Source organism: Amphiprion ocellaris, unplaced genomic scaffold (genome assembly GCF_022539595.1).
Source record: "Amphiprion ocellaris isolate individual 3 ecotype Okinawa unplaced genomic scaffold, ASM2253959v1 Aocel_unscaffolded227, whole genome shotgun sequence".
In the NCBI taxonomy this organism is placed as follows: Eukaryota; Metazoa; Chordata; class Actinopteri; family Pomacentridae; genus Amphiprion; species Amphiprion ocellaris.
The window spans coordinates 17,681-31,565 of NW_026559397.1; the positions used below are offsets into that span (position 1 = coordinate 17,681).

At 41.0% G+C, this 13,885-nt stretch overlaps 1 protein-coding gene across 3 annotated transcripts in view; it reads left to right on the top strand.

The window, feature by feature from the left end:
* Positions 1–13,316, top strand: part of LOC111574306 (musashi RNA binding protein 1b) — a 30,477-nt gene extending 17,161 nt beyond the window's left edge. The window contains exons 7-15 of one of the 3 annotated variants that reach the window (XM_055008807.1): positions 1,680–1,728; positions 2,271–2,353; positions 2,433–2,550; positions 4,899–4,979; positions 7,430–7,486; positions 7,867–7,929; positions 9,952–10,106; positions 12,183–12,228; positions 12,319–13,316. In XM_055008807.1, the coding sequence (XP_054864782.1) occupies positions 1,680–1,728; positions 2,271–2,353; positions 2,433–2,550; positions 4,899–4,979; positions 7,430–7,486; positions 7,867–7,929; positions 9,952–10,106; positions 12,183–12,224 (648 nt within the window). In that variant the 3' untranslated portion in view covers positions 12,225–12,228; positions 12,319–13,316. The remainder of the gene's footprint in view (positions 1–1,679; positions 1,729–2,270; positions 2,354–2,432; positions 2,551–4,898; positions 4,980–7,429; positions 7,487–7,866; positions 7,930–9,951; positions 10,107–12,182; positions 12,229–12,318) is intronic. The other 2 variants (XM_055008805.1, XM_055008806.1) reach the window with 2 other exon arrangements.
* The last annotated feature ends 569 nt before the right edge of the window (positions 13,317–13,885 follow it).

Here is a 13,885-nt window from a genome sequence, read left to right on the forward strand (position 1 = left end):
TTTTGTGTCCCGTCCTGGTGAGGACAAAGGAGTGCAGAGAGGGATGGGCAGGGGATAACAGGGAAGATGAGAGGTGGGGAAAAAAAAGGATGAGAGGGAATATTGTTTGGCGGTGCACCGTTAAAATGCCCAGCGTTTGAAATATCGAGCTGTGATGTGCGATTAACGCCGTTTGGGGCGTTTAGATGTTGTTGTGTTGTTTCTCGATTGTGTCCTCCGGGGCAGTTTTGGCTCACGTCGGGGACTGCGTGTGTTCGACTTAAGATTGTGGCCATTTAGCATGAATCACAAAAGCGTGTTGCACTCCTAACCCTTGATCGTTGTAAATCGTGGAAATCTGGAGTCAAAGTCAAAAATGAACGGTGTTTCCTGCAGAGATCCAGAGTCGCAGGCGAGTGTCAGGCTGGAAGTAAGCAGCGACTTGAGAGGCCGACTAACAGGTCCCCTTTCACACTGACACTCTTGGCTCACCTTTGACCTTTCTGTAGGCAAACTGCCCTTTGGGGTTCACAAACACACACACACACACACACACACACACACACACACACACACACACACACACACACACACACACACAGAGTCACACTGTGCTGACACTCCTATGTGACTATGACAAATTATTCAGTGGACCATATCCAGTAAACTTATTATAGACCAAGAGCACAGATTAATTTACCAAATGTTTACGTGGGTCTCCGTGTGCAGGCCGGAGTATAAACATGTCGGCTTGTGACGAGAGAGAAAGAGAGGGAGAAAAGAAGAGAAATGAGTAGGTCAACTTTGACATAAGAAACTCTGGGTGTGTGTATAGAATAGACACCTGTGTCTTTGCTGTATAAAGGGAGGCCGGGCTGGAGGGAGAGGTCAAAGGGAGAAGAGGAGGAGGAATTATGGCTGACTGTGCCAACAAACAAAGCCTCCAGGCCTCTTTGTTCTCCCTCTCCCTCTCCCTTTTGTCTCTTCTTTTTCCTCCCTTTCCTCTTTGACCCAATCTTTTTCTTCTTCCTCCCTCTCCCTCCCTCCCTCCCTCCCTCCCTCCCTCCCTCCCTCCCTCCCTCGCTCTCTCTCTCACTCTCAGGACTCTCCGAGCTCTCTTTCACCATATCTCCACCTGTCGCTATTCCTCTCGCTATCAGCTCCCCCCCTACTCATCGAGTCTCCACCTGCCCACAGGATTCACCTTTCTGCTTGTGACCGGCTACTTTTCTTGTGTCAGCGTTTCTCTCTTTGCGGCCCTCTTTGTCTCACTGGCACTCTTCCACCATTCATAAAGCATATTTGATGTTGGCTCGAGCCTTTTTTTTTTTTTTGTACAGTTGCCATGGGAATGTCAAACTTTGAAGGGAGGTGGGGGGTTGGATTATGGGCTCTCTGTAGAAGGATTGTGCAGTTTAGCAGCAAACTTCCAACTTTTTCTGCCACCCATTACGAGCCACCGGGCCTCGTTGTACAGTATTTCAGCATATTTTCCCGTCCTTGCCCCCTCGGGCCTCCTCTTTGTAACCTGTCGCTCGTCTCTGGTCCCTCCGCCGCCTCCCTCCCTCCCCCCTCCTCCTCCCCTCTGTCCATCTGTTGCTGAGCCTCCCTGCAGAACTTGAGAAGGGCTGAGGTCAGGCAATATGCCGCGTGGCGAGAGAGAGAGAGTTAAAAAAACTGTGTTGTTTGTCTCCCCTCAGGTCGACGACGCCATGCTCATGTTCGACAAGACCACCAACAGGCACAGAGGTGAGCCGGACTGACCCTCTCCGCTGCCCCTCGTCTCTTGCCCTCTGCTCTCCGGCTCTTTTCCAGCTCTTCCTCGCTGTCTTTCCCGGGTGTCTATTGATCTCCCCCACCTCCACCCCCCCCACCACCACCTCCACCCCCCACAGATTCTCCTTCCTGTGGGCTGAGCTGGAGGAGACGAACGAGGCTAGTCTAATTAGCCAGTCCGTTAATCGGGATCAGGATAAAGCCTCCTTAAGCGCCTCCTCCCCACCCTGCGATTGATCGATTATGACAGCCTACCAGCTTTGCCCGGGCCTTCTGGCCAGGAAGGGAGGGAAGAAAAAGGATGAGTGCAGAATAGCAGCATCGGCGGAGGGGGTGGGGGGTGGGGGTGGGGGAGGAGAGGAGGGGGGCAAATGTGTTAAGCGGCTATTACAGCACTAATTACTGCAGACTGTTAGCTATACCAGTGTACAGAGAGGCTAATTCCACCATATTGTGTGATTTTTTGTTGTTGTTGTTGTTGTTGTTGTTGCGTGAACTTGTCTTGTGCTCATCAGGGTTCGGCTTTGTAACGTTCGAGAACGAGGATGTGGTGGAGAAAGTCTGCGAGATCCACTTCCATGAGATCAATAACAAAATGGTGAGCCTCATTTTCAGATCGCAGTTACGTCATTTAGAAAACCAGGAGTGCTGATTTGTGTTCTTTTGTGTGGAAACAGGTGGAGTGTAAGAAAGCTCAGCCCAAGGAGGTGATGTCCCCCACTGGCTCGGCCAGGGGGCGCTCTCGGGTGATGCCCTATGGGATGGACGCCTTCATGCTGGGCATCGGTATGCTGGGTAAGTTAGTATTGATCAGGAAGGATGCGGCTGCACACCTGAACTTCACAGTGACTACTCCTGCAGTTAAAGGCCCAGCTGCCTGAAAGGTCACATGCTGCCTCATGGGGAGGAAGCTGACCGCTGCAGTGGACTGCTTCACTTCAGCTTAGAGTTCTCCTCCATGTAGCTTTGATTATCCAAACCTTAGAGACTGGAAGCATAGTGAAACTGCTTTAGTTACGTGGTAATGCCTGATCCTGGCCAGTTATACATTACTTTATGATTGTGACTGGTTGCACGCTTTTATACAAGTACAATTGTAAATGTATGAAAAATCCATCAGTGAGTTGAAAGCTATGCTATTTTTTTTTAAAAATCATTAGTTATTATAGCAGGAAGGAGAAGATTTTCAACTTTCCAATTGGCTGGAAATAATTATGTGTGACTTCAGTTTTGCTGGGAAAAGGAACCACATCTAAGCTTAAAATTGAGATATTTAATTTATTCTACATGTCTCATTTAAAAAATTGCTAAAAAATAAACCGTTTGAAGGAAGCAGATTCTGTAAAAAGCAAAAAAATTTGCCCTTCTCAGCACAAACAAATAGCCATTGCTGTCTCAGCTGTGTGCAACAGTTATATTACCAGAATTAAGGGATTTTTCAGATGAACTGGGGTTCAAATGCAGGTTGTGTTTACACAGAGCAGGGAAAAGACAAAGAAACAAATTCAACATTTAAGTAGCAAAATACGTGAAGTATAGTCACCATTTTTTTGTCAGAATTGTTAAAACCTGTGGACGCTTAAGAAAAATCTTAAAAGTAAAAGTTCTGCGTTCAAGCATTTAAGTATAATTACAAAATGTTCTGTAAGTAATAAAAGTAAAACTACTCAGCACAGAAGTATGCCCTATGTGACTGTTATACTATTATATATTATCATTAGATTATTATTACCAGTGCAGTAATATAGCATTAGAGCAGGATTTTGCTGTTGTAATTGGTTGAGGTGGAGCTAATTTTGAACTATTTTGTATCTAACTTTAACTTGTGATTATTTTCATTATGGATTAATCTGTTGATTATTTTCACCAATAATTCAAATATTGTTTGCTTTGTAAAAATACCAGAAAACAACAATCACAAATGCTCCACACATGAATCAACTAATCATTTCAAGTGTCCTTGTGTAACCTGTCGGATAGTTATTTTATACAAAACATATTTTACATGCTACACGTGTTCTTTACGCAGAAAAGAAAAAAGTACAATATGTTCACATTGTAGAGTAAAACATTGTCATAAAAAAGACTCAAATAAAGTACAAGTACTTCACATTTGTTAGTACAATACGGGGCTTGAGTAAATGTACTTTCCTACATTTCACCAGCAGCTTAATATTGCACTTGAGGGAATCACAAGTGACGCTTTTCTAAAAAGAGTGGCCCAAACAGAAGCCTGAGAGACACACTGACTCTGTGTCTGGTATTAGTCAGGCTCCAAAAATGTTGGATAAATTGGTTCCCGTAAGGCTCCTCAATAGCACCTTTTATTACACCCGCTTTAAACCTTTAACCTCCAGTTTGCGTTCTTTTGGTCGGAGGCTCAGACCAAGATAACTCTGATGACATCACTGTGACATCATCAGGGATAGTTTTTCAACAGTTTCGAAGGTCCCTAAAGAGCCAGAGAAGACATTTCAACAAGTGTTCTCTCAGCTTAGTGACGCTCTTCATGAGCAGCTGGTTCTGAGGGGGTAAAATTAGCAGAATAGACGTTTTTATTACTTGGAAAATTACCCTCTGCACTACGGCTGAAGCGTTTTCTAACAGTTTGGTGTCGTGTTAATGATAGTTAGGACCTGTTTGTGATCCGAAGCCAAACTTTCCACTCCAATGCTACCACCTACTGTTCAGTGTGAGAACTACTGTCTTTAGTGTTTGACTTGTTCGGTCGGAGCAGATGAAGGAACATGACACCATGCGAGGGAAAAATCAAACAAGTAATACATTTTGTCATCTCGCTTTGCTTGTAATTCCTCTAAACGTCGCTGAGAGGGCGTCCCTCCGAGGTGTCAGACAAATCTGTGTGTAGTGTTCGCTGCTGAGAGTGAAACTGAAGACAAAGACACTAAGATGCTCAGTGTTGTCCTGAAGAAATCCAGACCGCAGGTGTAGAATATCATCCACCTGCAGCTTGTACAAGGCTTCACTGTTAGGGGGCAGCACAACCACTCACACCTGTTACTCCATTTTGTTTTCAGAATTTCCTTTGTGTGTCATTGCCACCACTGTGACATCATCCAGTGTTTGTTCCTTTCTCGATGGTTGATGTGAACTGGATATTAACAGTGATGTTGTTCCCTCAGGTTACCCAGGCTTCCAGACTGCCACCTACACCAGTCGCAGCTATGCCGGCATCACTCCGGGATACACCTACCAGTTCCCGGGTAATCACAACACACCTCCTGCTCCTCATGCACCCCGACACGTTTCTGTCACATTGATTCAGAAATAAATACAAAGACATTTAGTCAGCAGGTGTTCATGACTGAACATGGTCCCTGGTAGAATGACATTTTCTTCTAATACATTACTTCTAATACAATGAAACCAGATGCTAAAATTATTTTTAAATGTTTTACAGATTCACACACTGCATTTAGTAATTGAATCAGAACTTGTGGTCGCTATCAAGTTAAAAACTGTTTGAATGACTTGCAGCGTATTTTACTCAAATGTCAGAATATATGTCAAGTAGAATTGCATGTTTGATAGTAAATGTTGTTGTGTAGTGAGCAGTGTGCATCTATAAATGTAATAATTCACTGAGCAGCAGACAGAAATGTGGTTGAATGGAGAGGAATCTCATACTGAATTAATAATCTGGAAACAAAAATTGAAAATGGTGTCTTATGAATTGAATAACCTTTAACCATATCCTATGCAAATACAAAATCGACAGCAGGAACACATAGAGACAAACAAGAAGTGTAAGAAATACAAATTCAGATGCTCTTCAAGGATAGGATCGTTGGTCAAGTAGAGATGAACAGTGACTATTCAACTTCCTGTTCATGGAAGTTCTTATGATTTGTCAACAGTCCAGAAACTATTAGAGCCACTCTGATTTTAAATATAAAAACCCTTTATGTCCTTTAAAGCTTAGAACATTGACCTCCACCAAAACAGTATAAATTGAGGGGAAATTATGATGATGAAACACATAGGCAGAAAGAAAACATTTGAGAAATGAGAACACTTAGTTAAACAGGATGGTAAAACATCCCAAAAGAGTAAAACAACAATGTATTCCTCATGAAACATACTGATTAAATCATAGTGTGATCAGAGGCCCTGAGAGTCTATACACTCAGTGTGTGCACTTTGTTTTTATTGCCCTAAAATACAATAATAATAATAATAATAATAATAATAATAATAATAATAATAATAATAATAATTATTATTATTATTATTATTATTATTATTATTATTATTATTATTATTATTATTATTATTATTATTATTATACATTTTATTTGTTTTGTTTCGGCACTCAAAGACACTTTACAGGCATGAAATAAAAGCAAAATCAGTCAAATAAAAGACAGCAGGTATAAAAGCATAAAACAGTTAAGCATTAAAAGCAATCTTAAAAAGGTGACTATACATATATATATATATATATATATATATATATATATATATATATATATATATATATATATAAAAATAAAATTTCCGTATACTATGCCTTCAAATCCACCTGTTTCCCTTCTACTCTGCACTCTGATGACTCTCTGAGCTGGAAATTGTCAGGTTTGTTCACGTATTAATTAGAGGTTCCCAAACTTTTCAGCCCCCGACCCCCTAAATATCACTGCCAGAGACTTGTGGCTCCCACTGTGTCTGGAGATGGTTGAAGCAAACATATGTTGCAGCTGTATATACACACTAATAGACTTATTCAAAAACAGGACATAGAAAAGAAAATTATCGGTCATAATATAATTCATAGTAATTTAATATAAGTAAGCAGCAGCATACATCAGTTAAAGTAATTTATGAATAAACTGTAGTACTAAATAAGCACTTTATTGTGGGAACAACAGCTTTTTTAAGAAAAAAATCACCTATTCTAATAATACAAATATGCTATTTCTAATTAATCATTATTTGTTTTGTGAAAATCAGCCCACCCTCAGTGTCTTACAACAGGCTGGGCAGTCTGACCACTGCTTTAGGAACGACTGTATATGTAAGATTTTGACATTTAAAGTCTCAGGTACCTTTTGGACTGCGAACCAATACTGAGGATTTCCATTAATATTATGTGGGACAGTCAGTATTTTTTCCATCTCAGAGTAGGTTTACATTGAACTGACAGCAGACACACTGTCGCAAATACAAACATGTTTCCATAGAAGCACATGAAACACTGTGAGTGTAAATGGCTGCTTGTAAATATCAGGGAGTGGAATTGCATCTGTTTACCGTGTGTGTGTGTGTGTGTGCGAGTGTGTGCAGTGTATTTTAGTGCAGTGTGTGATGGTGATCTGAGCAATAACTCCAAAATTAGATGCCAACCAAAGAAAGATATGACACTTTATCTCCTAACATTGAAATAACTCCTTTGGATTGAAGATTGTATGACAAAATTGTGACACTTTCTTTATTTTTTTTTGCTCTTTCAGAATGATTACTGTGTAATATTTTACTCCACTTCTTGGACTTTGAAGCATCTTTCTATCCTTTAATTCCTGTTTGCGTTTCTCCAGCCCTGTGTGTTGTACTTCCTCACCTCTGAGGTGTCTCCCTGTCTTTACATGTGTGTGTGTAAGTGTGTGTTGGCGGTGGTGGTGTGTGTCTCAACAGCACTCTGATGTTTCTGTTTTAGAGTTCCACTTAGAGAGGACTCCCCTTCTGACTTCACCCCACCCCCCTGAGCTCACAGGTCAGTCAGTCCCTCCTCTGGACTTTACAAGCAGCATGATGTCAGTCTGCTACACGCCATGTTAGCACCAACACCTCATCACTCTTTGGTTTGCATGTTTGTGTTTGTCGGTCCTCCTCGGGTTCTATCTGCAGGCAGGACTGCTGACAGTAATGGGGAAGGGTTGGGATTCATTTTTTTTATATGATAAAATGATGTCTAGTGTGATTATCAGCAGCGCTCTAACTGGCAGTTTTAATGTTATCTTGTTCATGCTTTTTAAAATGTTCGTAAAGTTTCTGCGGTCACTGGAGCGAGGCCTTAAGTTACGCTACAGCTGCCTGTCGTGTGCTTTCAAACCACAATGTTTAACCTGGAGCTTTTCTTCTTGCTCCCTTCAGCCATTCCTCTCACAGCGTACGGACCAATGGCAGCAGCAGCGGCGGCGGCAGCAGTAGTCAGAGGTAGGAACTTCTGAAATGACTGCCAACAAAACAAATAATTTACTTGCTAACATTTCCTGATGGCCACTGGCAGGAACAGCATTACTATTACAGATCACAGACTGAAGTAATGTAAAAGGCAGTAAATGTTTCTATCAGATTGTTATCACAAGTCGTCAGAAGTTGAGATATTTTACTCCAATATCTACCTGGTCTGAAGCGGGGAATCATCTGATTGCCATTTCCATCCCATGACCTGCGCTGCTGCTGTGGCTAAAAATGAGATACATTTGATTTTGCTCATTCAATAAAAGGCAGATTAAAGAAATGACTTTAAATCCTTATAGGTTAGAAAATTTACATTTTAATATTTAAGTCCTCTTCATTATTCTATTCAGTGCTCTCTTATCTATAGCACTAAAGCAGGTACGATTTAGACTGAACGATATTTCCTTGGTTTTTTTAACTGATATTAATCATTTTAATAGCTGTGTACTCTGTATTATTTTAACCCTTTGAACCCCAAGTGTTTTTGCTCCTGTCACATTTTTACTGCAAAATCCTGCACCTCTATGGAAACAGCACAAGCACAACTAGAAGGAGAGAGAGCTCAAAAATATCCTTTGTGCCGTATAACACAATTTATAATGCTGAAAATGTTAAAATATGTAAAAATAGCAGGTTAATTTCTCTGATTATTTATTTTCCAAAAATTCTCAAAGACCTGAAATCAACAATTCATCATATTTCTACGTGCCCAAAAGTGTTACCAATAATGGAATAAATGGTAACTCTACATGTTTTACTACCTACATTTTTAATTTGTCTCCCTACTTGTCTCCTCTTGGCTCTGTGAACACACAGCCTGCAGTTCAGCTGAAAAGTCCCTGAATCTTATTTTTTACACAATCTGGTTATAGCAAGTGGTTTATTTTTGGCAGTGTTTAAAATTAGACTCACTCAACAAAATAACTCTTTGACTGAACTTAAAAAAAATCATGGAAAGAATTTCCACATGATTAAATTGCTTTCATAAAGCATGGATGAATTATAATAATAATAATAATAATGGATTAGATTTATATAGCGCTTTTCAAGGCACTCAAAGCGCTTCACAATGAATCCGTTATTCATTCACTCACACATTCTCACTCGGCGGTGGTAAGCTACATTTATAGCCACAGCTGCCCTGGGGCAGACTGACGGAAGCGTGGCTGACAATCTGCGCCTACGGCCCCTCCGACCACCACCAACATTCACACGCATTCATACTCCAGTGTGAGAAGCAGCACACAGAGCGGGAATCGAACCGCCGACCCTTCGATCATTGGACGACCCGCTCTACCACCTGAGCCACAGCTGCCCCGCCACATCCAACTTAACAAACTTGACTCACTTCACTTATTTACTTAAGCTGGAACCAATGTAGTTTACTTGAGTTAACTTCATTTGTTAGGGTTCATTTGACTCATTTCCTAATAGTTGATCTAACCTTTTTCAGTGTAGTTGGTCAAACCTAATTCAGATTTGTCAAGTAAACTTCGGTGAATCAAGTTAATCTAGTTTGAGTAAATCAAGTTATCTGAACTCAAATGCACAATGCCTAGAGAAAGCCATTTAATTATGTGGAAATTCTTTCTATGATTTTTTTAAGTTCATTCAAAGCACGCTCATTTAAAGAATAGAATTTAAATAAGTTAACCCTCAATACCAACTAATGCAACCAGCTTGGTGTCAACAGTGTGGAATACTGGGATTCTGGGAAATATCATGATTTATGCTTAGTTTTGTGACAGAGCAACACATCTTAGATGAGTAATTCAAGAACCATTGGAAAGTTCATCTAATTCTTTGTGTTTTTACCGTTTCTGGCTTTGATAAATGGTGTCCTCTTGGTGATTTTTAAAGATAAAACGTCTCTCAACTTTCATGCATTTAGAGATTTAGACTGTTAGATGTCACCTGTAAGTGATTTAATACAGGTAACAAACCTTGATTTGTGGATATTACAGCAGTTTAAGTCTAACATTATTTCAATTTCAGGCTCCACTCCGTCTCGCTCAGCTGGATTTTTAGGTACAAGCAGTCCAGGTCCGATGGCGGAGCTTTATGGAACAGCCAGTCAGGAGTCGGCCGTCAGCAGTTACCTCAGTGCTGCCAGCCCTGCCCCGAGCACTGGATTCAGCCACAGTCTGGGGGTGAGTTAGCATCGCCACTGAATATGTATTAGAGTTCTGTGTTTTAATAATGTCTGCTCCTTAGCATAACTACAGCTACAGGTTATGTACAGCTGGTACATCTAGTCCAGTACTATTAATTTTTTTGTAAAATTATACTAATTTCTAAATGACATTAGGAAACAAGATTATGTAAACAGAAGAGAATCTGCAGTCCCTGTTTAGCTGTGGCTCATCACTACATGTTGAATCAGATGAGAAAATCGATACCACACTCCTGTCTGGCCATTAAATGTAAGGCTACACCCATCAGCTGGTCAGCTTTTCACAGAGACTGGAAACTAGATATATCTCCATGAACAAGGTTGTTAAAGGAACATGTGAACACAACAGCTTTGTCAGTTTTGTGTGGGTTGTGTCTCATGCAGCATGGTTGCGTGTGAGGAGGAACTGCCTCAACAAGTAAGAAAACAAATTGTGAGAACTGATAAAGAATGGGAGGCTCAGTAGGCTGCAGAATGTAACCTGAAACACAGTAGCAACAAGGAGTTGTTAGGCACCTGCTTGTGAGTTGGCGCAACGGTTGTTTGTGGTAACTGCTGTTTCAATGTGATGCTCAAACTGTGGAGAAAAGCTGGCATGAAGTCAGCCTTAAATGGCCTTAAGAAGACACAAAACTGGAAGTTTAAACACAGGAAAAAGCCTGATGAGTATCTGAGACGACTTGCTTAACTTACTGGACAATCAGGATAATCCCCAGCAGGACCACGACCGATATATTGATCTGGTACTATAATCAGCCAATATTGACATGTTTATTATGTGTTGAATATTCGCCAATATGATAACTGTTTTTACAGAGTGCTTAGAAATGGTGTCATCACATGGTTTGTCCAGTAGAGTGACTCTGACTGCATAGTTTACGATATTATCAGCGCCATCTGCAGCACATGTAGCAGAGCACGTTTAAGCCTCGATTATTCTCACACAAAGAGCTGTGAAGTTGTTGTTATTACACTACTTTTCTAGTATGCTGCAATCTGATAGGAAGACTCTGTTCTATACATGTGCAGTAAGTCGTGTCTGCACTGCCGTTCACTAGCTTGGGGTCGCCCAGATAATTTCATGTTTTCCATGAAAACTCACACTTTTATTCATGTGCTAACATAACTGCACAAAAGTTTTCTATCCATCAATTAGCCTTTCAGCACCATTAGCTAACACAATGTAGCATTAGAACACAGGAGTGATAGTTGCTGGAAATGGGCCTCTGTACCCCTATGGAGATATTCCATTAAAAATTTCCAGCTAGAATAGTCATTTACCACATTAACAATGTCTGGACTGTATTCCTGATTCATTTAATGTTTAAAAAAAAGGACATTTCCAAGGGACCCCAAACTTTTAAACGGTAGTATATCTATTCTGCACTATTGCCCTCGTAGTGTAGTCATAGAAATCTTGGCCTGCACATAAACATCCTTGTGTGGTCCATTTGGACTCTCGTGGATTTCAGGAGACGACAAAATTACTGTGACATGGACCCACGCATACATGCCGAAGTATAGCAGTGGCCTTACACAAAAGCTTTCATTGAGCTGTTACAGAAACAAGCTACAGCATGGTAATTAGTGAGCATTACAGGCGTTAGTAGACGTTAACAGAGCAGGGTGGATGTTCCCCCCTGTTTTTAGCCCTTTGTGCTAAGCTAAGCTAACCCTCTGCTGATGATTGCATTCTGTTGAACTGACAGAAGGTATCGATCTTTTCATCTGCCTCTGCAAGAAAGTGAATAAGAGCATTTCTTAAAATATTAAACTGTTGCTTTAACGTTCCCGGTACTGATGCTGATGTTGCATCCACTACTAAATAAATAACACAGGAAGAAAAAGTACAGGCAGATCCAGCAACAACACAATAGGTTTTCTTTCACCATTAGCCAACTGTACAAACATTTATTTTTGGGGGGAATATTTCAGTGGTTTTCCCCTAAGAGTCGAATACAGTATATGGATATTCTCATTTTTATTTAGTTTTTTAGAACAGGTGAATTTGAAATGTGCATTTTCTAACAGTAAATTGACCTTGCTCTTACAGGGCCCTTTGATTGCCACGGCCTTCACTAACGGCTATCACTGAGAGCGTGAGTCAGACCTGGAGCAACACAGAGTAACACATGAGACTGTTTGGCTTTTATCTAACCTGTGAGTAATTGGGCTGCTTTGTGTGTCAGTGCAGAGCTGTAGACTGAGAGCTGGAAGGAGTTGAAGCTGCTTCGGAGCTGATCTGGGCCCGTCTCTGTCCAGTCCACGTCTCCGGCTGGGGTGGCTGAACCTCCCACCCCCACCCCACCCAAACACCCCACCCTGGTGTCAGCCACATCCGGTCGGCCCTACTGACACCTCACTAAACTCCACCTCGCTGGAAAAAAAGAAAAATGTTGAAAAAAAAAAAAAAACGTCACAAAAGGAGTGAAAAAGTTTATCACTACATGTAATAGCAACACGTTCAGATGCTGTATTTTTTTGTGTGTTTTATTTTCTGTCATGTTTCACCTCGCTGTTATTTTTGTGATGGCTGCGTTATTTCATGATCTGTTTTGGCTGTGTTTTATTGGGTCATTCGACGTCTTGTAACCTGATCTTTCTGAGAAGAGAGGAGTTAAATCTCCAGGTGACGCCTGTTTGAAGGTCAGGAGTTGTAATATGTACTGGAAAACTGTATATTTGTCAGTAGTTCATACTGAATTTTAACATTTGGGATTAATACTATTTCTTGAAAATGTGTCACAAAGTGTATATCTTGGTAGGTTTTTAAACATTGACTTGTTACACTAATAATGGTCAGACCACAACGGTCATTAGTCACAGTTATGTAATAGGCCTTCATGAGGTGTACAGTTTTGTAAGATATTGTAAATATGACTGGTTTCTGGGTGGGAGGGTTCTGCTAATTTTTGTTTCTGGGAGGTGGGAGGCTTTTGGACAAATTGCTTCTTTCATCAAACCTTATGTGTTGGAAAGCTTGGTTGTTACGTATGATAGTGTCACACGGAGGTCAAGAACATTTCGGCTTGTCTGTCTATGTTAGACCAGCCATATACTGTATTTCTCTCCAGGCGTTTATAAATAATGATGTGTCATGTGAGTCTTTTATCAAATTCAGAAGCTGCCTCAGAGTTGAAACCCTCTGAGTTGAGCAGGAGAGAGGCTGGATCAACACTACTTACTACTTTTGAGGAGATAAGGTGTGGAAAACACTCCTCTGTCAGGAGAGGAAATAAAAACATGCTATTTTCTTACTTTTATCATATTGTTGTTTTAACTGTGATTTTCAATAAGTGATGATTGTTTGTGAAGGGAAATGAAGGAGGAGTATGTAGGAGCAGTCGCACACGTTAGTGACGACTGAGTCCCTCTGCAGGTTGTGTTGATGTTTGCGTGAGCTTGTCATATGGTTTTACACACATTGGTTCCAATGTGCCATGTGCTGTTTTTTGGGGGGATGGTACCTCAGTTGCAAATGTTGAAATTTTAATCCGACTTTTATATTATTACCATTAACATCTATGTCAAAGTGTGGATGGTTGGACCTTTTTAGGAAAAGGTGGGCTTTTCCAGCGGGAAAGTCGGGGTCGTATTAACTCTTGTTTACCTGCTCACACCACCCCCACCCCCCCTCCATCCATCACTGCATATCCACTGGAGGTCACAGACTGTACTTAATGTGACGGCTATTTTTTAGACCAAAACGATTATTTTCAGAGCTACTGGGATGTTGCACTGGCCGATCATGATAAC